Genomic DNA, 23,535 nt, shown 5'->3' on the forward strand with positions numbered 1-23,535 from the left:
CTTTCATCCCCTTGCCCTGGCTTTGTTATCCCAGAGCGGAGGGCAATGGGCTACAGTAGAGGCAGGCTGGTGGAGCCTACCTGGTGGCAGGAGAGTCATCGTGGTCATCCTTATGGGTGGCCCAGTCCGACAGGGTTTCCAGTAGCAAGATGAACAGGATCAGTCCCAAGTCCCTAGTGGAAGACCAGCACACAGCCTCCTTCCTGGGTGCCAAGCTCAGGCAGGCCTGGGGAAGTTGCTGCTTAGGGACTAAGGGCGTGGAGATCAAGTAAAGGCTCCTAAGTGACAGGCCAGTTCGGAGCCATGCCCTCATCTTCCAAAGAAACACAATAGGCACTGAGCACTGCTGAGAAGTAGGGACTCCTGGCTCCCACCTGGTCATGTTGTCTCATCTCCCTTACTCGCCTGGTACCCTGTCTTCTGTACAATGGAAGACGTATAATCATGTCCCCACCCTCTCGTCTGGGACTGTCACAAAGATAAAAGAGATCAGTATAGTAAGTCTGTTAGGCTCCTGGAAGAGAAGCACTATACTAACATAAGGTGTTATTAAAGTGAAGTGTTTGTACATTGCAGATGAAAGGCAGCAAATAAAAGGCCTAAACATCACCCTCCCCAGGGAAATGGTCAACTGGCCATTAGGGCAACAGAGGGAGCACCAGAGAAAGGAGAAAATATCCTTCCTCCCTCCCTTCTGTTCTTCTGGTTGGTCTCCCACTTGGGGGTGACTGGGCAAGAGAAGCAGGTGTTAATAAGGCTCCAACTTGTGCTCCTGATTCTGGGGACTGTGGCATTAAACACAGTCTCATCTTTCCTGTGGTTTCACAGCCTCCTGCCCTTCCCATGGAGCCCATCCTAGGGAACAGAAGCACCGTGAGGTTTTTTATGTCAACTCTGGCCTCTAAGCTAGTCTTACCTAACTGCTTTTAAGCAGGGTCAGATTTACAGAGAAGGATCTGGCCCTTCTGCAAGCTTGTGTGTCTAAGACAAAGTTTTCACTCTCCCCTAGAGCCCTTCCTAATCTACCCCTGCCTTCACCTGCCTTCTCAAAGGTTGTCTGACTTGCTAAATGGAACAGCCTTCTTTAGAAGGAAAAGCAGAAGTGTGGTTCCAGGGACAACTGTCAGAGACAGGGTTCGAGCCCTGGGCAGAAGACTGTGGAATAGTCCTAGCCTTCCCCAGAGATCCTTTATTACATGGTTTCATCAGTCATCAGTGATTGGATCCTATGCCCATGCAAAGAGACAGGAACGTTGTGTTGTACACGGCAGACTGTTCCCCTTTTAGCAATGCAGTCAGATGGGGCGGGGACGAGTGGGTGCTTGGCTTCCCTGCCCGTGGGCAGGTTCTGAGATCCCAGCTGACAGAAACGAGAGCCTGACAAACCGGGAGGAAGGAATGTTCAAGAATCAGTGACCTCCATGTTCTGCAGCCGGCTTTCTAGGGGGACATCTCTTGCTGCCCCTTTCTTTTTGCTGCCCTCATGCTGCTTCTTCTGCTTCTTTGATGGCTCCTGGTCAATGGGGGCAGGCTTCACAAAAGGGATCAGTTCTTGGAGACCTGGAAGAAGAGAGCCAATCAAATAACCTATCGTATCTCAGGAGTCAAAGCCCAAGGGCCTCTGGGGAGAGTTCCACAAGACAGTGATCCCTATGAACAAAAGGGCACCCACGATGGCAACTGGTTTCATTAATTCTTTTCTTCCCCAGTCTGAATTTTAGCTGCACTTGAATGTCATACCTGTACTGGCTACTCTCTCAACTTTGCCCCCTGTAACGCCTAGCACCAGAGGATAGGCAGAGTCTGGGAACAAGAAAAGCTGGTACATTCTGAAAGGGGCTTGCTATGCAGAAGAGTATGAAGACAGAAGAGGAGGAAGATGGCCGGGCAGGGAGTTTTACCTGGCGGCATGAACTCCTTCAATTTCTCAGGCACAACAATGCCCTTCTCTGTCTGGTAGTTCTCCAGGATGGCGCAGATGGTGCGAGTGGTGGCGCACATCGTGGCATTGAGCATGTGGACAAACTCTACCTGTGAAGACAGGGTCCCCACAGGGAACACGAAACTCAGCCTGGTCTTACTCATGACCAGGAACCACCCACTCAGCCAGACTTCCCAACCGTAGATTTCCAAATCAAAATCATTATTGATCTTTTTCTGGATTTGAATTAAGATTCCTCAGGTCTCCATGAGCGACAAGTGGTAGGCCCCAGCAAATGGAGGAGAGCCAGGCCCTTTAGGGGGAGGAGGAAACTAACAAGAGGCCTCTCCCTTTTACCCCTTTCAAGTCCCTTCAAGACTTGGAAAACATTAGGGCCTGAGAATTGGGTTTGAAGAGATAAGCTTACAAACCCAGACCTTCTTTGGTGAGAGGGAAGACACTGCCTTCAACTTGTTTTCTATAGACAAATGGGGATTATCCTTTATCTGGAGTCACAGAAAACAAAGTCCAAAAGAGAAAAGCTAGAATTACCTTGTAGAATAGAGCTAGATTCAGGTTTCTATCTAAAAGGACTCAGGGCACCTGGGTGGCTCAGTTGGTTAAGCATCTGACCTTGCTCAGGCCATGATCTCACAGTTTGTGGGTTTGAGCCCTGTGTCGGGCCCTGTGCTAACAGTACAGAGCCTGGAGCCTGCTTCAGATTCTGTGTCTCCCTATCTGCCTCTCCCCTGCTGTCTCTCTCTCTCTCAAAAATAAACATTAAAAAAAAATTTTTTTAAAGGACTCAGTCCTGGGACGCCTGGGTGGTTGGGTAGTTGGGTCTGATTATTGATCTCAGCTCAGGTCATGATCTCACAGTTCTGTTCAGGAGACTGAGCTCCACATTGGGCTCTGCACTGACAGCATGGAGACTGCTTGGGATTCTCTCCTCTCCTTCTCTCTGCCCCTCTCCCATGCACGCGCGCACACACACACACACTCTCTCTCTCTCTCTCTCTCTCTCAAAATAAATAAACTTAAAAAAATACATACATACATACATACATAGACTCAGTCCTGATTCAGTAGAAGTCACTTTCAGGTTCCCTTTTTGGTCTAGACTGAGAAGCTCAGATTTTCCTATGACGATGGGATAGAACATACTCCAAGGACTGAGAAATAAGATGGACCTATTCTGCACAAGGGCCCTATTTCCTGCCTCCCCAGGGGCCGTCTACCTTGTCCATCATCTTCTTGGTTTGCCCGTATCGGATTCGGAGCCGGCGAGCCTGATAGTCTGTGCAGTTAGAACAGGAGACTAACTCACGGAAGGCTCCGGAGCCCGGAAACCAGGCCTCCAGGTCAAGCTTCTTACTGGCAGCATGATTCAAAGAACCTGTAAGGGAAAACCCCTAGAATTCATGAAGGAGGGATGGGATTTCACAAGACTGACCTTTAGCAAACCTGCAGAATTCCTTAATTTACATCCTCTCCCCAGAAGTGAAATCACACCCAGATATTCTTATCACCAAACACTCCCAAGTGATAAGAGTGTGATGTTTTAATTAATGTGGCAATTAATTGGATCGTGAGCTATTTTGCTCTGTGTGGCAGCCCTGCTGGTGAGGGTGGTGTTTGTGCGACGTGGGAAAGGGACGCTGATACCTGAGACAATATTCACAATGTGGTAAGGGATCCCCAAAGACTGGTAGAAGTCCTCTGCGGTAGCAATCATCTCTTCAAACATCTCCCATGACTTGTTGTCGTGTGGTGACGAGTAGACAAACTGTTCAATCTGCAGAGGAGGACCCAAGGAGACCGTGACGACAGGGCAGGGCTGAAGTGGGAGATATCTTTGCAGTGAAGACCTCTTCCCACACCCCTGGGAGTCAGGTGAGGCTGGGGCCCCACATGAGGTTGGCGCTGGACTGGACTGGGGCCGCAAGAACAAATGCTACGTGGAGCTCTTGCCCTGTGCACACCAGGTACTGTTCTAAGTACTTTATCCCATCAACTAGTTGAATCCTCACCGCAGGCCTAATGAGGGACGTGCTATTATTATCCTCCTTTTGCAGAGGAGAAAACTGAGCACAGAGAAGAGAAGCAGTTTATTCAAGGTTACACAGCTGCTAAGTGTTGGAGCTGGCGCTGGGACTCAGGCAGCCTGGTTCCAGAGTCTGTGCTCACAGCCACTCCAGCACGTGCTTCTTAGGCAGAAACAGATGTAGTCGGCGAGAGGGAAGAGTGAAGCCAGGGTGGGTCCGAGTAACACAGATCGTGCCTCTCCTCTAACCACCCCGGAGAGATGCATGGAAGAAGGGTCCTACTCCTCACCCTGACCTGACCACTCACCTTCTCAAACTGATGGACTCGAAAGATGCCGCGGGTGTCTCGGCCATGGGAGCCCACCTCCTGGCGAAAGCAGGTGGACAGGCCGGCATACTTGATTGGCAGATCCTCGGGCCGCAGCCACTCATCCCGGTGCAGAGCAGCTATAGGCTGCTCTGATGTGGCAATCAGGTATTTCTCATCATAGGAGTTGTCATCCGACTTTTCACTGCCTTTGCCAATCACCTGTAGGAGGAGGGACCTCTATTAGTTAAGAGTGAGGGGTGAGGACCTCAGCTAGAAGAAACCACAGGGAAGATTTGAGTGATGGGATGGGGAGAACTGACTTCAATCCCTGCCTGGAAGTGAGCAGGGGAAGCTAAAAAGACAAAAGAGGGAACAGGTCACTCCAAAAGGGGATCCCTAGCAGAGATCAAAGAAATGCAAATTAAAAGGAGGTAAGATATTCTGATAATATTTTGTTATTTATCTAATAAATGAGACCTTTATGAATAACGTACAGTGGCCAATGACGGTTGGCTGTGCTGGTAGCAGTATAAATGAATCCACTTGCCAAATGTTTGTTAGGTGTTTACGAAGTGCCAAGTTTGCTACTGCTGGACAAAAGGAGACCTGGGCTCTGCTTTCGGGGTGCTTGTGAGTTAGTCTAGGATTATTCTCCTTAAAAAATCACTTTGGTGTTCAGCTGAAGAAAGTAACGCAGAAGAAAAAAAGGTAGAAACAGGGCAAAGTTCATTGTAACATGACTTAATGATGGCAAAAAAGGAAGCCCCCCTAAATATTTCAACAAGGGAAGAGGCAACAATCCTACATCACAGCCATGTAATATTATGTAACCATTAAAAAATGATGGTTATGAAGACCACGAAGTAACACTGAAAAATGATTTTTTTTTTTTTTTTTAATTTTTTTTTTCAACGTTTTTCATTTATTTTTGGGACAGAGAGAGACAGAGCATGAACGGGGGAGGGGCAGAGAGAGAGGGAGACACAGAATCGGAAACAGGCTCCAGGCTCTGAGCCATCAGCCCAGAGCCTGACGCGGGGCTCGAACTCACGGACCGCGAGATCGTGACCTGGCTGAAGTCGGACGCTTAACCGACTGCGCCACCCAGGCGCCCCTGAAAAATGATTTTGATGTAATGCTGAGGCAATCTATATACATTGTGATTAGAAGTAGTAGAAAATGATAGATGTATGAAAAAAGCCCCCAAAAGGATATTAAAAATGTCAACTGTTGTATTAGGAATTGGGAAAGATGATGATTTCTCCCCATCATTTCCAAACTTTGTCATGTGGTATTATTTTAATTTTAAAAAATGGAGGGAGGAAACTTCCTCTGGGTTAGTGCTGGGGGACCCGGAAGACTACACTGCTACTTGACCATGGGAATTTAGCCTCTTATGAGGCTACCCACATACAACGTAGAAAAACTCCAGAGCTATGCAGTCTAATACAGTATAGCCACTAGCCATCAATGGCTCTTTAAATTAAATTAAAATTTTGGGGCACCTGGGTGGCTCAGTTGGTTGAGCGTCCGGCTTCGGCTCAGGTCATGATCTCGCAGTCTGTGAGTTCGAGCCCCGTGTCGGGCTCTGTGCTGACAGCTCAGAGCCTGGAGCCTGCTTCGGATTCTGTGTCCCCCTCTCTCTCTCTGCCCCTCCCCCACTCATGCTCTGTCTCCCTCTGTCTCAGAAATAAATAAACATTAAAAAAAATTTTTTTTTAAATTAATTAATTAAATTAAAATTTAGTTCCTTGGCTTGCATTAGCCACATTTCAAGTGTTCGATGGCCACATATGGCTGGTGCTGCCAAACTGGATAGTAGATACAGAACATTCCCATCACTGCAGAGAGTTCTACTGGACAACGCTGCTCCAGAGAATTCACACACTGAGGTTATTAGGCAAGAAGTGCCAGCCCAGACTCTCACTACTGAGACCCGTGACTCTCCCTGTATATGGATCCAAGAAGCATCCGGAAGAGAGGGAGGGAGAATGCAGGAAACATAAAGGGCACTTGCCACCTAGTGTGCCTCTCATAATCCTCCATATAAGCTTCTCCCTGGTGTTACATGAAGGGCATCCTTCTAAAGCTCTGTTAGTGATTATCCAATCTTGGGGTTGAGATAAGGAAAAAAAGAAAAGAGAAAACCGGTTTCAGCTGATACATGAACACATTCCTCTCCTCATTAAAAGAAAGAAAGAAAGGGAAGGGGCTCCTGAGTTAAGTGTCTGACTTCCGCTCAGGTCATGAACTCATAGTTTGTGAGTTCGGGCCCCACATTGGGCTCTCTGATGTCGGCACAGAGCCGGCTTCGCATCCTCCATTCCCACCCCCCATTCTGGTCCTTCCCAACCTGTGTGTGTGCACACACTATCAAAAATAAACCTGTAAAAAATTTTAATTAAAAAGAAATTAAAAGAAAGAAAGAGAAGAGAGGCAGGACATCAAGGTTACACTAATGATCAGAGTTTAGAAAACATTTGCTTCCCAATGCATCTTGAATGAAAGCCTAACTAGAAGTCATCAATAGGACCCAGTGGGAAGAAGTTCTAACTATTAAACTCCTCTCTCTACCTAAGATAAGTCAAGTGAGCCCAAGAGCATTGTCTACCTCCTTCTCAGTAGGAGCAAAGTGGCCCCCTTCTCACAGAAGGAGGATGGGGGACAAGTGAAAAGTGGACTATGCTGTGAGGGGCAGCTGTTAGCAGAGACACTCTAGAAATTCTACGTGCTAGGCAGACTGCGGGTGCCACAGCTGGTGTTGGAGTCAGCTCATCAGAACGACCCTCTGACTCTCAACATGAATAGCTATGGCTCTCCCTGAGATGGTCCATGATTGGGAAAGAGTCACAACCCGGAAGCCACATCCATCCCAAGGAAAATATGTCTCACCCTCCAGAAGCAACTAGTCTGGGGCTAGGAGTAGGAGGATACAGGAAGATCAGCCACTTCTATAATTTTCTTTTGTCCCAAGCACTCAAAAATGTACTTCTTTTCAAAGCCCATGGAATTAAAGTATGCTCAATTTAGATAAATCATACAGATTATCTGGGGAAAGATAATATAGACTCTATGAACGCACTGTCCAGTATGGTAGCCACTAGACACAGGTAGCCATTTAAGGTAAAATTTAACAAAGATTAAAATTGTACTAGCCACATTTTAAGTGCTCAACAGCCATGATACAGAATATTTCCATCATCGCAGCAAGTTCTACTGGTCAGCACTGCTCTGTATCTTTGAAGTTAAACGTTGTAACTTAAGGCATTCTGCCACACTGCCCCAGGCTTACTCACCTTATACAGTTCTTCGTCAAACTGGCTGAGCTGTGCCACTTCCTGCATGACCTCCTTCCTCATGAAAAAGGGAGTATAAATGGGAGTGTAGCCCCGACTCCCCAAAGTGCGAAGGGCATACTGGATGAGCGCCTGTTCCAGGAATACCAGGACCCCCTAAAGGAGCAGAGACATGGCACTGTGTGATTGGGTTCTATCGCCATCATGTTTATCTGCTAGAACTTAACACTCAGAGGCAACTGGGGACACACAGGAGGCCAGCAAAGACCGTGAACCCCAACAGTTGACCCAAGAGATTCCTTCTTAACATCAATGCCCAGCACATCATCTAGGCACACTGTAAGGAGAAACAAAGCGAGGCAAAAAAGATTCTTTGTCCAGGGTGCACAGGAGGACTTTCTTGCAGTAACTCTCACGACACTGGACTCATGTGTGTATGGAGAGCACGTTTATGTATGTGTATATATGTACAGAATCTCCAAAATGATTTTCCCACGTTCCTCTGGAAGTCTTCCCTGAATTTATCTGCCCTCTGTCCCAACTACTCTGGGTTTGTTGCCTCTACCTACCTGTTCTCATAGTCCTCTGGGCCTATTCACACCCCAGCACTCATTGACTTGAGCTCGACTCTGTTGTCTGCTGGTCCAAGTACACTAAGCTCCTTAAAAGCAGACTGTTGTGATTCAGTCAGTGCAACATATATTCATAACAGAGGATCACTTAGTGGCTTTTGTTCTAGGGGATCCTGATAAGCACTTTCCTGCCTCAGAAAGAGAACTGCATCTACTGCCAGTAAGTGTGCAGAAGAAAGGCAAGAACAAGTGCTGGATTTGTGGGCTTCTTTAAGTAGGTTATGTTTTCTGCACATATTGTTTTTAGCTCCTTTTTTATAATCCCATCGCTATGGGTTCCTGACTCTTACCTTCAGGAAGTACCCTCGACTTCCAGCCACCACGGCCCCCTTTTCGCCTTCAAAGCCATCTACCATCACCACCAGGTCCACGTGAGAGTACTTCTTCCTGACCGTACAGTCACCCCAGATCCTCTCGACTTTGTTGTCTGCATCCTAAGGAAAACAAGAACAGGAGAGAAAGATGCACAATCACTGAACCCCGCAACCTCCACCTTTCCACACCCCATTCCAAGAACAACCTAGAGCTTTGTGAAACTACTACTGAACTCAAACACTAGGCTTTGGTCATTGTGTACAGAAACTAGGGAAGGGAATTTGCTAGAGAATCTGTGCTCAATAGAGAAATAATAATTCACAAATTCCTAGAAGCAATTATAGCCATGGAACTGAAATCATGAATTTCTAAGAGGTCTTTTTCTCACATTTTTTTACCCTTTTAAAGGACTCCTAGAGAATCCGCAACAGGACAACCCCCTCCCCCCCAATCAGCATTGCCTGGGGTGCAGAGGAGAATGTAGATTTTTTTTTTTCCAGGTTCTCATTGGTCCTGGGGCCACACGAGGGCGGGCTCAGGGCCCTGACCTCCCGAGTCTCCCACCCCAGGCAGCAGTGAGTTTAACACTCGTTCACCAGGGAATGAATGAAAGAGGCACAGATGGGCCTAGCCACGGCTGGGGTGTCGGGGAACAAAGGCTGGGCTCAGAACAGCTTTGTGTTGGGGAAGCTCCCACTCAGCAGGAAACTTTTATCATGCAGATTTCCCTTCAACCTGCAGCTTCTCAGCAGGGTGTGGGTGAGGGGTGAGGTTGATTTAGCAGATCCCTCCCACAGGACCCGCTGCTACCACGGGCAACACGCAGTGGAGGACAGCAGCCCGATTTAGAAGAGATTTCTGTGCCAGGAGTCTCCTCCTACCTGCTGTCTCTGCTACTTCCCGATCAGACAAGGATCTGACTCTTTCAATTCTCAATTGGTGGGCAGAGTGAATTTTACAAAAAGCCAGCTTCTGACACAAGGCATATTATACAGAGAGTGCCAGCATTTCCCTGTCCTCCTCCCGCCCCGCCCCATCCCCAACAGAGGCGAGCAGTGGAGGCAGCCGCCTGCTGTGACACCCACACCTACCTCGTCATTGCTGATGGGCACAGAGGGATGCAGAAGGTTCCCTATCTCTCGGAGGTTCTCAAACCGCTCTGCCTCCAACTTTACCCGCTCGGCATCACATTTTAGGATGGCTTCATCGATGAGGAGCCGGACTTTTTTGATTTGTGAGACTTTCAGGTTCTGTAGATGAACAGGCCAGGCCAGTACTCAGGCCACAGCAGGTCAAGGATACAGCAGGAATAAGATTCTGCTGCCCTATTGTGCTCTAATGACAATCCTTATGACAGCATTTTAAAAATTAACAATGAAGGCTTTCAAAGAACCAGTTTATCTCTCTCTCTCTCTCACACACTCACGCACACGCACACGCACACACACACACACACACACACACACACACAATCTTGCCCCGTAAAAACTCATTGGCATTTTCTTTTGGGGTACCTAAGGCAGAGATGGATAAATTCTGGCCATTCTTCTCATTTCAGTATATCTCAGGGGTTTTAATACTGTAGCTCTTGTAAGAGCTCTTTCCCTTAACTTGTACTTTCTAGGGGTGCCTGGATGGCTCAGTGGGTTGAGTGTCTGACTTCAGCTCAGGTCATGATCTCACAGTTTATGAGTTCAAGCCCGCTTTGGGCTCTGTGCTGACAGCTCAGATCCCGGAGCCTGCTTCAAATTGTCTCCCTCTCCCTCTGCCCCTCCCCCCGCTCACGTGTTCTCTCTCTCTCTCTCTCTCTCTCTCAAATAAATAAACATTAAAAAAAAAACAACTTGGGCGCCTGGGTGGCGCAGTCGGTTAAGCTTCCGACTTCAGCCAGGTCACGATCTCGCGGTCCGTGAGTTCGAGCCCCGCGTCAGGCTCTGGGCTGATGGCTCGGAGCCTGGAGCCTGTTTCCGATTCTGTGTCTCCCTCTCTCTCTGCCCCTCCCCCGTTCATGCTCTGTCTCTCTCTGTCCCAAAAATAAATAAAAAAAAAAAAAAAAAAAAAAAAATTAAAAAAAAAATAAAAAAAAAATAAAAAAAACAACTTGTACCTTCTAATATTCCTAATTAAAACAACTTAGCACTCTTACATACTACATTTAACTGTTCCCTAGAAAGATTATAAATTTGTTAGGAGCAAGAGACCCTGTCTTAAGCTTATTTTGTATTCCTTCTTCCAAGTGTTTCAAACTGATTTCTTGGGGCTGGGGAGCCCTTAGCAAGTTGGCCTGGACAGGAATAGGACCCCCAACCTAGCCCTTCAAGCGCAGCAACTCTGCTTTTGTGTATTTATTCCCTTGCTACGCTTTTGTGTTACAGGTTTTAAGAAAAGGTTCGATGACTAAAAAACTTGAAAATTACTCCCCTAGGTTCACTGTTGGGAATATTTAGCGAATTCCAGCAGACTGAAAAATTCCTGGACTTTGTGAAAACAGGTTCTATAAACCAAACATAGCTCAATTCCTTTTTTCTCTTCTTCCTACTCGCAACTTTTCCATTCCATCTGTCTCCATCTCTGCGATGTAACAAACACTCAGGTGGAGAGTGCAACAAGAGCGGACGGGGCCACTTCCCGCTGCACACATTCAACGGCGCACAGTGCTATGTGGGGCAGAGTGTGAGCACTTGCTTGTCTGGGAATAAAGTTACAATGAAAGAACAGAAATCCAGCCTAGAAAAGGAAAGGACAATAACTTACAGCTAAAGTGTCTGCAGTGAGGTCATCAAGATTTAATACATCCTCCGGAATGGACTCATCCCCCACTGGCTCTTTTTTCTGCAGGGACAACAAAACAAAACAATATATTAAATGAAAGAAAAATTTTGACATAGTTTTAGAAGCGCACACCAAATTAGTATATAAACTAATCTAAAAGCTGCAACACATAAGAGGAAAAATTAGTAAACTGGAAGTGAGAAATCAAAGTTTCAAGTCCTTATTCTACCACTCTCTAGCTTTTTGATCCTCGCCAGATCAATTAACCCATCGGGGTCAGAGGGCTGACACCAACAGGAACGTGAGAAGAATGTCTGCCCTGGACATGAGGGGTTATGGACACCAAGAATGTGTGAAAATGTTCATACCATTGCTCAGTGGTGGGGCAGGTGCCTGGGTGTGAATTTGTGAATTCTGGTCAACTTCCTAGGAACCATCCCAGCACTGAGCACCGGGGGTAAAGGGAAAAAATGGATGTGATGATAGAATATTAGGATGCCAAGGAAAACAAAATTTTTAAGGAAAAAAGTCACCAAATCTGGAACTAAGTTTAAAGCAATCAATGCAGTGTGGCAAAACGGCAGAATGTGCCCAGGGCTAGGTTTTCTATTCTCTGGTTTCTCTTCTCCTGTTCTTTATGATAGTCTGCCAAATCGTTTCCAATCCTTGCCCAGAGCCATGAAGAAAATCATTTTAGGAGTCAAACTCTTCCCAAATGAAAAGCAGTAAGGGACACCTGGGTGGCTCAGTCAGTTGTGTCTGACTCTCGGTTTTGGCTCAGGTCATAATCTCTTGATTCGAGTTTGAGCCCTGCATCTGGCTCCACACTGACAGTGCAGAGCCTGCACTGGATTCTCTCTCCCTCTCTCTTGGCCCCTCCCCCACTCACTCTCTGTCTCTCAAAATACATAAATAAACTTAAAAAAAAAGAAAGAGCTAGGGGCGCCTGGGTGGACCAGTCGGTTGAGCGTCTGACTTTGGCTCAGGTTATGATCTCATAGTTCATGGGTTCGAGCCCCGTTGGGCTCTGTGCTGACAGCTCGGAGCCTGGAGCCTGCTTCAGATTCTGTGTCTCCCTCTCTCTCTGCCTCTCCCCGGCTCACACTCTCTCTCTCAAAAATAAATAAATATTTTTAAAAAATTTTTAAAAAAAGGAGTTAAAGAAAATTATCAAAGGCCATTATAACAGGGTATGTAAAACCTCAGCAAAACTTGCACAAAAACAAGGTGAGATTCAGAGCCTGTTTTACAACTACAAATCATGTGCAATATTCTAAAGATTTCTTTAAATTCTATACATAAAACAATAGGCAATTACGTTTATACAACCTCATATACCACTGCACAAAACTGAGTCATAAGAAAGAACCAAATCTTTCGAGGGTAAAGTATAGAAATCCTTTAGATTTATTACACAATCACATACACCAAAGTGAAAAGCCAGGATGCTAACCATAACTCACATCCTTCAGTGACTCAAGCAAACTCATCTTAAAAAGTGGCTAAAGTCCAGGGGCGCCTGGGTGGCTCAGTCGGTTAAGTGTCCAACTTCAGCTCAGGTCATGATCTTGCAGCCTGTGGGTTTGAGCCCTGCATCCGGCTCTATGCTGACAGCTCAGAGCCTGGAGCCTGCTTTGGATTCTGTGTCTCCCTCTCTCTGTCCCTGCCCCATTCCCACTCTGTCTCTCTCTCAAAAATAAACATTAAAAAAAAAAAAAAAAAAAGCAGCAAAAGTCTGAAAATACCAGAATGAGTCTTGTTAAGTACAAGCATAGACTACTGAGGTAGGAAAAAATGGCCTCAAATCTCAAGGTTTTCCATATCTAGTAGCCAAGATAGGCTGAGGCTCCTTGCCAGCTGATAATTCCTCTGGGTAGCAAATTCAAGTTCCAGGTTCAAGTTCTGGGCCTGGAACTAACTTACGATGCGATTTTAGGAAAGCCCCTTAATTTCCTAAACCTATTCTCTTACCCTTTTAATAAGGTTGACAAATATACTATAGGTTTGCAGCAAATTTCAAAACCAAAATGAGATGTACATAAAAGGTTTTTCAATACTTTCCAGCGCTATACAAATTAAAGCACTAAGACCATTCTAATGGACAGTAAGGGAGAACACTCGTTGCGGGACTACAGTAAAGGGATCTAAGAATGCTACTGCAAATGAAAACACTTCCATCTTCTTGCTAGGATAATACTTGGCTGACACTATATATACGCCCCAAAGAATACAGACAGGAGCATACACTGGAATTAGCATAATTATGGGGCCTCTAACATGCAAATGATTAAGCATCATGAGTCCCAAAGGAAGAAAACTATATGATCATTGATACCAATTTCCACAGCCAGTCACAAGCTGAAAGTGTAACAAGATACTGTTAGAGAGAAGGATTCAGATTATCACAAAGTGTAACGTGCTAGAATCCGGAAGAACTCTTTTTGTTATGCTCTTTACTAGCTCAGGTTCCAAAATTTCATGTTTTGGTTTAGTTTAGAGGTTTACAACTTAAAAACAAGACAGATTTTAGGGAACATTTAATATGTTTTTTAAATATGATTAAGGGGATGTGGTGCTTGGGTGGCTCAGTTGGTTAAGTGTCTGACTTCGGCTCAGGTCACAATCTCACAGTCTGTGAGTTTGAGCTCTGCATCGGGCTCTGTGCTGGCAGCTTGGAGCCTGGAGCCTGCTTCGGATTCTGTGTCTCCCTCTTTCTCTGCCCCTCCCCCATTTATGCTCTATCTCCCTTTCTCTCAAAAAGAAAAGAAAACATTCTGGAGTACCTGGGTGGCTCAGTCAGTTAAGCATCCGACTTCAGCTCAGGTTATGATCTCACAGTTTGTGGGTTCAAGCCCTGGGTCAGGCTCTGTGCTGACAGCTCAAAGCCTGGAGCCTGCTTCAGATTCTATGTCTCCCTCTCTTTCTGACCCTCCCCCGCTCATGCTTGGTCTCTCTCTCTCAAAAATAAACATTAAAAAAATTTTTTTAAATAAATATAACAAAACTTTAAAAAACTTTTTTAAAAACGATTAAGGGGATAAGAGGACTTTTTTTTAAATGAGTAAATCTTTCATTCTTTTTTTAAATTTATAAAAGATTATTTATTTATTTATTTGTTTGTTTGTTTATTTATTTATTTATTTATTTTTGAGAGAGAGAGAGAGAGAGAGAGAGAGAGAGAGAGCATAAGCACCAGCAGGAGAGGGGCAGAGAGAGAGGGAGACATAGAATCTGAAGCAGGCTCTAGGCTCTGAGCTGTCAGCACAGAGCCCGACGTGGGACTTGACTGCACAAACTGTGAGATCATGACCTGAGCCGAAGTTGGACATTCAATCAATGAGCCACCCAGGTGCCCCGAGGATATTTCTGAAGAAAGATTAAAAACATCAACTATTCTGGATACCAAAGCAAGCCCAAGCTGAAACTTAACATTCTCCAAGCAAGGAAAGAGTTTTTGGATGAAAACCAGTAACTACTTGCCCTCTGTTGTTACTTGCACTTGCTGAAGAACTACAATGTTGTAGGCATTGTGCCAGGTTCTCCATATTTAAAAACTTTAGTTCTTCCAGTTCTGTTCTGTAGGTGAATGTTAACACTGACATTTCACACATGAGAAAACCGAAGCTCAGAAGTGTACTTGGCTGAAGCCACACAGCTAGCAATCCAGGATCTGAACTCCTTATCTGCGCTCTTTTCATTAAACAGCACGATGACACTGAGACAAAGAATCTCAAGTCCACCATAAGAAAACCTTTCTGGCACTGTAGGTTGAGCTTAAGAAATAACTGGACAAGGGGCGCCTGGGTGGCTCAGTCAGTTGGGCATCTGACTTCGGCTTGGGTCATGCATGATTTTGCAGTCCGTGGGTTCAAGCCCTGCATCGGGCTCTGTGCTGACAGCTCAGAGCCTGAAGCCTGACTAAGATGTTGTGTCTCCCTCTCTCTCTCTGCCCCTCCCCCACTCATACTCTGTCTCTCAAAAATGAATTAAAATGCATTAAAAAAAGTAAAAAAAAAAAAGAACAAAATAGACAACGAATGAGCAATGTGGCAAGAATCTTATCTTGCTGCAGACTGAATGTCTGTGTCCTCCCAAAATCTGTATGTTGAAACCTAATCCCCAGTGTGATGGTATTTGGAAGTGGGGTCTTTCAGAGTAAATTAGACCGTGAAGGCAAAGCCCTCATCAAAGAGATTAGTGCTCTCCTTATAAGAGACCCCAGAGAGCTCTTTTCTATCATGTGAGGATACAACAAGAGGCCTGCCTATGAACCAGGAAGCGGGTCCTCACCAACATGGAATCTGCCAGCCCCTTGATCTTGGACTTACTAGTCTCCAGAACTGTGAGAAATAAACTTCCCTTGTTTATAAGGCGCCCAATCTATGGTACTCTGTTATAGCAGCCTGAAAGGACTAAGACATATCTGAAGACAGAAGATGGACTCACCTTTCCCTGAAGGTGCCTCTTAGTTCCCTTCCCCACTTCCTTCTTTTATTTTTAAAATATTTTCCCCTGGTAAGAAATTCAGTATCTCCTAGAATTAGGTGCTAAGAATTAAGTACCTCCTAGAATTAGGTACTAAGTTAGACACTACATGAGGGTTAACCAAGAGCAAGATGAAACCCCTCTGCTCAAGTTCTCAAGGCTGTTACCATTCTCTCACCTTCATTTTCTCCCCAATTGTCTTGCTGCATAGGTTCTTCAGCTTGTTCAAGTTGTCTGCTCGAAATCGGCCTGAAGAAGAAAGAATCCAAGAATATACCAAAGACATGCACATAATTAAAACATCCCCCTCTCTTAATCATGGACCTTTAGGCAGAGCTAAAGGATCTCATGAAGCTGTGAAATCTTACAGCTTTAGAGCCCCCAATTTAGTTGGCATGTAGTGGTGACAATAGGATTACCTCAGCATTTGATGACTAGGAAAAGTCCCTTCTGGGACTGAAATTAGAAAGTATCACAAGCTGGATAATGTCACAGTAGAATAACACATCTGAGAAACCTGGAAAAAACTCAAGTAACTATAACTTGCTCAATTATCTTGAAAGCCACTTAAAGAAACTATGTGATATGTGCTAGACTCTAGAAAGAGGGCAGTCTTGTTTCTAGTCCCATGAACTTGTGCCAGAAATGGTTAATGTTATTCCCTTTGCTCTGACATAAATCTCACCTGCGGCCTTGAGAGTAAGTTTCTTAAAATTTTTTTTTTAATGTTTATTTATTTTTGAGACAGAGAGAGACAGAGTGTGAGCATGGGAGGGGCAGAGAGAGAGGGAGACGGAATCCAAAGCAGGCTCCAGGCTCTGAGCTGTCAGCGCAGAGCCCAATGCAGGGCTCAAACTCACATACCATGAGATCACGACCTGAGCCGAAGTCGGATGCTCAACAGACTGAGCCACCCAAGTGCCCTGAGATTAAGTTTCTTATACTTTAGTTTCTTTTGGGGAAGACAGTGCACTAATCAGCCTATAGGGGTACTGTGGCCCAAATTAGCATGTCAGTATTGTGGTTCATTAGTCTAATTAGCAAAAGTTGGACCACTTGAATCTAAGCCTGAGTAGCAATACAGCAAAAATCAAGTTTTTGATAGGTGAAATGATGACTAGAAATGAGACAGCACCTAGGTAGCTATTTTCTAAGGTTTTGCTGAACTTGAGCTAATAAACTTCAGCACAAAATGATGTAACTACTTTCTCATTCACTTATATTGATTAGAGAGATAGGAACAGAAGAGTGGTCACCAGGGTTGGAGGGGAGAGGGGAAAACAGAATGGACTACAAAGGGGCAGTAAGAGGGTCTCTGTGGTGATGGAACCGTTCTGTCCTGAGTGTGGCAGTTGTTATACAAACTTACACATGGGATAAAGTCGCATAGAACCACACACACACACACACACACACACACACACACACACACACACAAAGTGCATGTAAAACTGGTGAAATCTGAATAAGGTCTGTGAATTGTGGCAATGTCAATTTCTTGGCTTTAATATTGTACTAGCTATGCTAGATGTTGTCATTGAGGAAAACTGGGTGAAGGGTACACAGGACCTTCTTATACTATTTTTGCAACTCCCTGTGAATCTGTAACTATTTTGACATAAAAAGGTTTTAAAATTTTTATTTAGTCCCTATTTGCAAGGCCCTATGTTAAGTGCTGGCAATATAAAAGAAAATATCATGCTAGGTGTTGAAAAGAGAAAAGACAATGAAAAATAATATAACAATGCTGAATGTTTCAATCAATGAATATAGCATATCCCTTCATTATCTTTAATTTCTCAGGAATGTTTTGTAGTTTTCAGTGCAGGGATCTTGAACATCATTTATTAAAAGTATTCTAGATATCAGTGCTTTTTAATTATTATTTGTATCTAGAAATATCATTGGGGCGCCTGGGTGGCTCAATCGGTTAAACACCTGACTTCGGCTCAGGTCATGATCTCATGGTCCATGAGTTCAAGCCCTGCATTGGGCTCTGTGCTGACAGCTCAGAGCCTGCAGCCTCTTTGGATCCTGTGTCTATTTTTGAGAGAGAGAGACAGAGCGTGAGCAGAGGAGGGGCAGAGAGAGAGGGAGACACAGAATCTGAAGCAGGCTCCAGCGTCTGAGCTGTCAGCACAGATCTGGCCCAACGTGGGGCTTGAACTCGCAAGTGGTGAGATCATGACCTGAGCTGAAGTCCGACGCTCAGCTGACTGAGCCACCCAGGCACCCCAACATAAAAAATGTTTTTAAAAATTAAAAAAAAAAGAAATATCATTGATTCTGTACATTACATACAGTGATCTTGCTAAATTTAATTCTAATAGTTTAGATGCTGCATACACAATCGAGTTATCTGCAAAAAATGACCACTTTAATTCTCTTTTTTACTGAGGTATAATTGACATATCTTACATTACTTACGTGTACAACATAATGATTTGATACTTGTATACACTGCAAAATGATTACCACAGTAAATCTAGTTACCATCTGTCATCACATTCTATTCCAATCCTTTATTTCTTTTTCTTGCCTTGTATTAGACTGTCTAGAACCTCTAGCATGATGTGGATTAGAAGTGGTGATAGCAGATATCTTTGTCTTGTTCCCAACCTCAGGGGAGAAGCATTCAGTACTTCATCATTAAGAACATTAGCTATAGGCTTTTTGATAAATACCTATTATCAGATTAAAGTAGTTCCTTCTATTCCTAGCTTGCTGCATGGGAGAAATGAACTTGATCTCTATCTCACATCATACACCAAAATCAACGTGAGATGAATCATCCATCTAAATGTGAAAGGCAAGGTAATACAACTTCTAGAAAAAATATTGGAGAAACTCTTCAGGAACTTGGGATATGAAAAGACTTCCTAAACAGAACACAGGAAGCATAAACTATAAAGAAGAGATCAATAAACTAGACTTCATAAAAATTAATTTCTATTCATTAAATGACTGAAAGAGTGAGAGGCAAGTCACAAACTGGGAGAAAATATGTGCAATACATACATCTGACAAGGTCTTATATCCAGAATGGATAAAGAATTCCTACAAATCAATAAGAAAAAGACAAACAAATAATAATTGGTCAACATCCTTGAACAGACACTTCTTAAGATAGGCTATCCAAGTACTAAGAGGTTTATGAACAGGTGCTCAATATCTTTAGTAATCAGGAAAATTCATATTAAAACCACAATGAGATACCACTACAAATCCACCAGAATGGCTAAAATTAAAAAGACTGCCAATACTAAGGGCAAGAATATAGAACAACTAGAACTCTTCTTTTGCTAGTGGGAGCGCTCACTGCTATGACTACTTTGGATAACTATTTGGTAATATCTACTATCTCTAAACATGTCCCTACCTCATGATTCAGCAACTCTACTCCAGGGCATATACCTAACAGAAATGAGTGCTTATGTCTACCAAGAGACACACAAAACAATGTTCATAGCACCTTATTCATAACACCCTTAAATCGGTAGTAATCCAAATGGCCATCAGTAGAACTGATTGGAGTATTTATATGATGATTGGTATATTTACATAAGGGAGTACTGTACAGCAATGAAAAAGAACCAACCACTGCTCCACATGAAAAGATGGAACAATCTTATAGGCATAATTTTGAGAGAAAGAAGGCACATACAAAAGTGTATATGCTATGTAAACCCATTTATATTAAGTCCAAAATCAGGCAAAATTAATTTATGGTGACAGAGGGCAGAATACTGGTATTTTTGGAAGGGGCACGTGAGACTGCTGGGATGCTGCGAATGTCTTTGATCTTGATCTGGATGGTGGTTACACAGGTATACAGATTTATAAAACCTATTAAGCTGCACATTAAAATTTGCATACTTTACTGAATATATTACATCTCAATAAAAATAAGCTTAGAAAGGTTGTGTATCAAAATAGTGTAAACGCCACAACAAGGTACATGAGATACAGAGAACACTCAACAAATGAGGTAGTACTATGGGAACAGAGTTGGTTTAGCAAAGAGGGCTGATGGAAGTGGGGGCAGCAGCCTGGTAAGGAATATTCCAAGAAGAGGCAACAATCACAGGTGTGTGAAAGAGCATACAGGTAGCATAACAAGGCTAGAACAAAGAGTGGAGGGCATATGTTGGAGAGTGACAGAAGATGAGGCTAGGAAGACATGTGGAGCTTTGTAAATTATGTGAAGTAATTTGCATTTTTATGCTTTAGGGCAACACTGTCTGATATGGTAGCCGCTAGCTACCTGAGGCTACTGAGGATACGAAACATGGCAAGCCCAAATTGAGATATACTGTACATGTAAAATATACATCGGATTCTGAAGACTTGTGAAAAAGAAAAAGGATGTAAAATATCTCAGTTTTTATACTGATCACATATTGAACATTAATTTTTTATATATTGGGTAATATAATATCTTGCTAAAATTAATTTCCTAGGGCGCCTGGGTGGCTCGGTTGAGTGACCAATTCTTGATTTTGGCTCAGGTCACGATCCCAGTGTCATGGGATGGAGCCCTGTGCCCGGCTCCGTGCTGAGTGTGGAGTCTGCTTAAGATTCTCTTTCCCCACTGCCCCTCTTCCCTGTTTGCACACACTCTCTCTCCAAAATGAAATTTTAAAAAATTTTAATTTCTTGTTTTTCTTTCCCTTTTTAAGTGACTACCAGAAAATTTACAATCACACATGTGGCTCACATTATATTTCCATCAGACAGCGCTGCTTTAAGGTAAGAATGCCACTGCAAGACTTAAACCTGGATGTAAAATGATTAGATTTAAACTACAAAAAGATTACATGTTCTGGATGTGGCCCTGCACTAGGTGACTCTGGGGTGAAGCTGAAAGCAGTTAGAAAGTTCTCCCAATGAGAAGGACCTGGCTTAAGGCGTGTGCAGTAGGGTTAAGTGGAAATAACTTCAACAGTTGGTAAAGAGAAATCTCGTGCAGGAGTGCACAGGCTAGATAGAATTCCTGTAATTAGTAGCAGATTTCAAGATACACTGAAATATAGTTGCTTTGGAAATAGTCGAGACAAATGCTTATCAGATGTCCAAATGTGTCCTTGCCATATTACTCTTTATTAAAAAGAAGAAATCCTAGTTTGAATCTTTGGAGTTAGAAGAGTTGTGGTCAACTCCGATGTGATACTATGACTCCACGTTGTATCAGACATCTATGTTCCACACAAAGCCCTCGTGGCAAGTCTTGCAAGTCTACAGGCAGACAAATAGGTATACTTGTGAAGCCTGCTGTGTCCTCATTCAGGGAACATGATCTGAGTTTTTAATGTGGCTCTGGGTTACAAGTCCTTGTTGCAGCCAATAACAAAAGAACCCCAACCTCTGATCTGAGGCTCAGACGTAAAAGAACCTCGATGTAAGATCTGTTGATGTCCAACTTGGGCAGCCAGTGACTTGGGAAACATCATGAACTTTTGGCTGCAAAGAAAGTATTTGGAAGGGATGTCAGGTAGAAAAGAATCAAATCAACAGGTATGTTGAAAATAAACTACATAAACTGTTTTTCATACAGAAGGGCATAGTGGCCTGAACACAGAAACTATTTGTGAATTCAATAAACCTTTGTCAAACCCTCGCTAAGAACCAGGTACAGTGCTAGGTACTGGGATTAAATGTATACATGTGTATATGTATATCCTGTATGTATATGTATACCCTAGCTACTAGGACATACCAGGTGAATAAAACAACCTTGTCCCCAAAGAACTCATCCCTTCACCACATATCCACTCATCATGTAAGGGGCAGAATTTCCTGTGGACGTGCATGTTACAGACAAGAGACTAACACATTCAAAGTCTTTAACGGCTGACACAAAATCTGATACTTCTGACTTCTGATTCAGTAAAAGTGTCCAGTCTAGTTTTTTTCTTCCATTTAATTCCATTGCAACTTAAAAATTCAGATTTACATGTGAATCGGTGGTGGGATCTCACAGTCAAATACCACATTAGAATGAATGAAGACTACAGAATTAGCAGACAACAGGAATTAATCAAATACTCTTTTCCTACCCTATACCCTGATAAATTTAGGAAAATCAATTTTCCTAATAGAAATCCACCACATTTTTGGATAGCAAGTGCCTTTGCAGCGTGCTGTCATAAAACCTGGCCCTCAGCTGGTTGCAGACCTATTGCATCAGACAAAAAAAAAAAAAAAAAGAGTCACATGTGCTTGACAGCTTCCGGCCAATCAGTGACTACTCCAGTTAATCCAGGCAGAGGTTGATAGGCAGAGGGTTCTCTGGTTTTATTTAGCTTCACGAAAGATGCCCGGATCAGTTCCAGGTTCTAGACCAACTCTGCTAACGTCTTTTCCGGAAAACTTGCACATATCACAATTAAACAGCCTTAATAGTTACAAGCTTGTTCTTGCCTCACCTCGCTTCTCTCCCCATGTCCGGTCAACTACGGAAAAGTCTTTCCTCGATTCTTACAGGTATGCCTGCAGGTCAGAGGGATGACCTTCCCCAAAGCTCGGAGATCTTTGTTTTTAGCCAGGAGCGGCTGCCTAAGTCTCAAAATACTTCCAATATGGGTGGACTGAAACTATTACGTTGCAAACGTGACTCAGTCTCAGGCTGGAGCCTTAGATCCTATCAAATTAGAGGGACACCACTCGGGGCTTACGGAAGATGAGAAAGGGACCTAAAGCGACCAAAGACAGGTGTTAGGAAAGGGGACCCTCTCACCCCAAACCTCCCGCTCTAGCTTTCTTCTGGCTACCCTTGCCGCAGGAACGCTTGACAGCTCTTGATGCGCACGCGCCATGCTCCTCCCCAGCCGACCAGAGAGCCGCACAGAGCACGCATGGAAGGCAGCTCCCACCACCCGGGCGGAGGGAAATGGTGGGACGGTCCCGGCTCGCCCCGTGCGTTTTAGGGGATAGTGAGAGCCTCGGAGTCACCGCAACCAGGGAGGGGACTGACGAGGGGCAGAAGCTGTGGTCTCAGGAGCGGTAACGAGATCAGAGAGATGAAGTTGGTATTAGAACCGTGGGACACCCTGAGCGTCCTGGTACTTACATCGTCGCCACTCGCCGTCTGCCTTCACCAGCTGATCTACTAGTCCCGGGTCCTTGAAGCGCTTCTCCTGCGTCTCTCGGATGAGGGCTGGGTCCCCTCCTTTATCTACCCGAAACAAATCCAGATCCAGCACCATCTTTCCTGCTCTCGGGCCACACTATGGGATGTGAAGAACGTATGACCGCAGCCACTGACCGCCGCACTGCGCCGGCGCGCTGACCCGCCCTCCCCGCGCAGGCGCGGCAGGAGGGCGCAGGCGCCCCCTCTCGGCCGGAAGGAGCTGTGTCGGAGACTGGGCAGCGGATAGGAAGGTGGAGTGTTTGGACGTGGGTTTTTCAGGTCGTGCGCAGGTCCGGTCTGGTTCATGGGCCTTTGTCCCTGTCTGTCCCAGCGCTGATTGTAGGGTCTCTGGTTGTCCCATGAAAGCGAGTGCCTCAGTTTCCTCATGTTAAAGGGCATATCTCAGTGTAGGCAGAGGCCTGCCAATATGGTCTCTGGCTTCTGGAAGCTGGAGCTTCCAATAGATGCCAGTTTTTGTCTTGCAAGGATGGTTCCTAAGACTGGACCGTCTCCCTGAATTTCTGTTCTCTTCTCCATCTTGTGACAAGACTATGGTTACATATTTTAGTCTCTGTTTTAGTCTCATGTTAAAGTCCTGAAGGTTGGTAACAGGAGATTCCTGTTTTCCTG

At 44.5% G+C, this 23,535-nt stretch overlaps 1 protein-coding gene and 1 long non-coding RNA gene across 5 annotated transcripts in view; one reads left to right on the plus strand and one right to left on the minus strand.

Moving 5' to 3' along the window:
* Positions 1-1,130: 1,130 nt before the first annotated feature.
* SARS1 (seryl-tRNA synthetase 1) lies at positions 1,131-23,059 on the minus strand. Its single transcript, XM_058716318.1, has 11 exons — positions 22,846-23,059; positions 15,955-16,025; positions 11,274-11,351; positions 9,611-9,769; positions 8,495-8,638; positions 7,573-7,728; positions 4,274-4,495; positions 3,587-3,716; positions 3,160-3,317; positions 1,902-2,031; positions 1,131-1,560 (listed from the first exon to the last, which is right to left on the minus strand). The coding sequence occupies exons 1-11, from the start codon at positions 22,979-22,981 to the stop codon at positions 1,403-1,405; spliced, it is 1,542 nt and encodes a 513-aa protein (XP_058572301.1). The 5' UTR covers positions 22,982-23,059; the 3' UTR covers positions 1,131-1,402.
* LOC131504256 (uncharacterized) overlaps positions 20,811-23,535 on the plus strand; it is a 42,940-nt gene continuing 40,215 nt past the window's right edge. For 3 of the 4 annotated variants that reach the window (XR_009257884.1, XR_009257883.1, XR_009257882.1), the window contains exon 1: positions 23,042-23,156. This is a non-coding gene — a long non-coding RNA (uncharacterized LOC131504256). Of the gene's footprint in view, positions 22,260-23,041; positions 23,157-23,535 lie in introns of those variants that run through there. The other variant, XR_009257885.1, reaches the window with a different exon arrangement.

The sequence above is a fragment of the Neofelis nebulosa genome, chromosome 2 (assembly GCF_028018385.1).
Source record: "Neofelis nebulosa isolate mNeoNeb1 chromosome 2, mNeoNeb1.pri, whole genome shotgun sequence".
Lineage (NCBI taxonomy): Eukaryota > Metazoa > Chordata > Mammalia > Carnivora > Felidae > Neofelis > Neofelis nebulosa.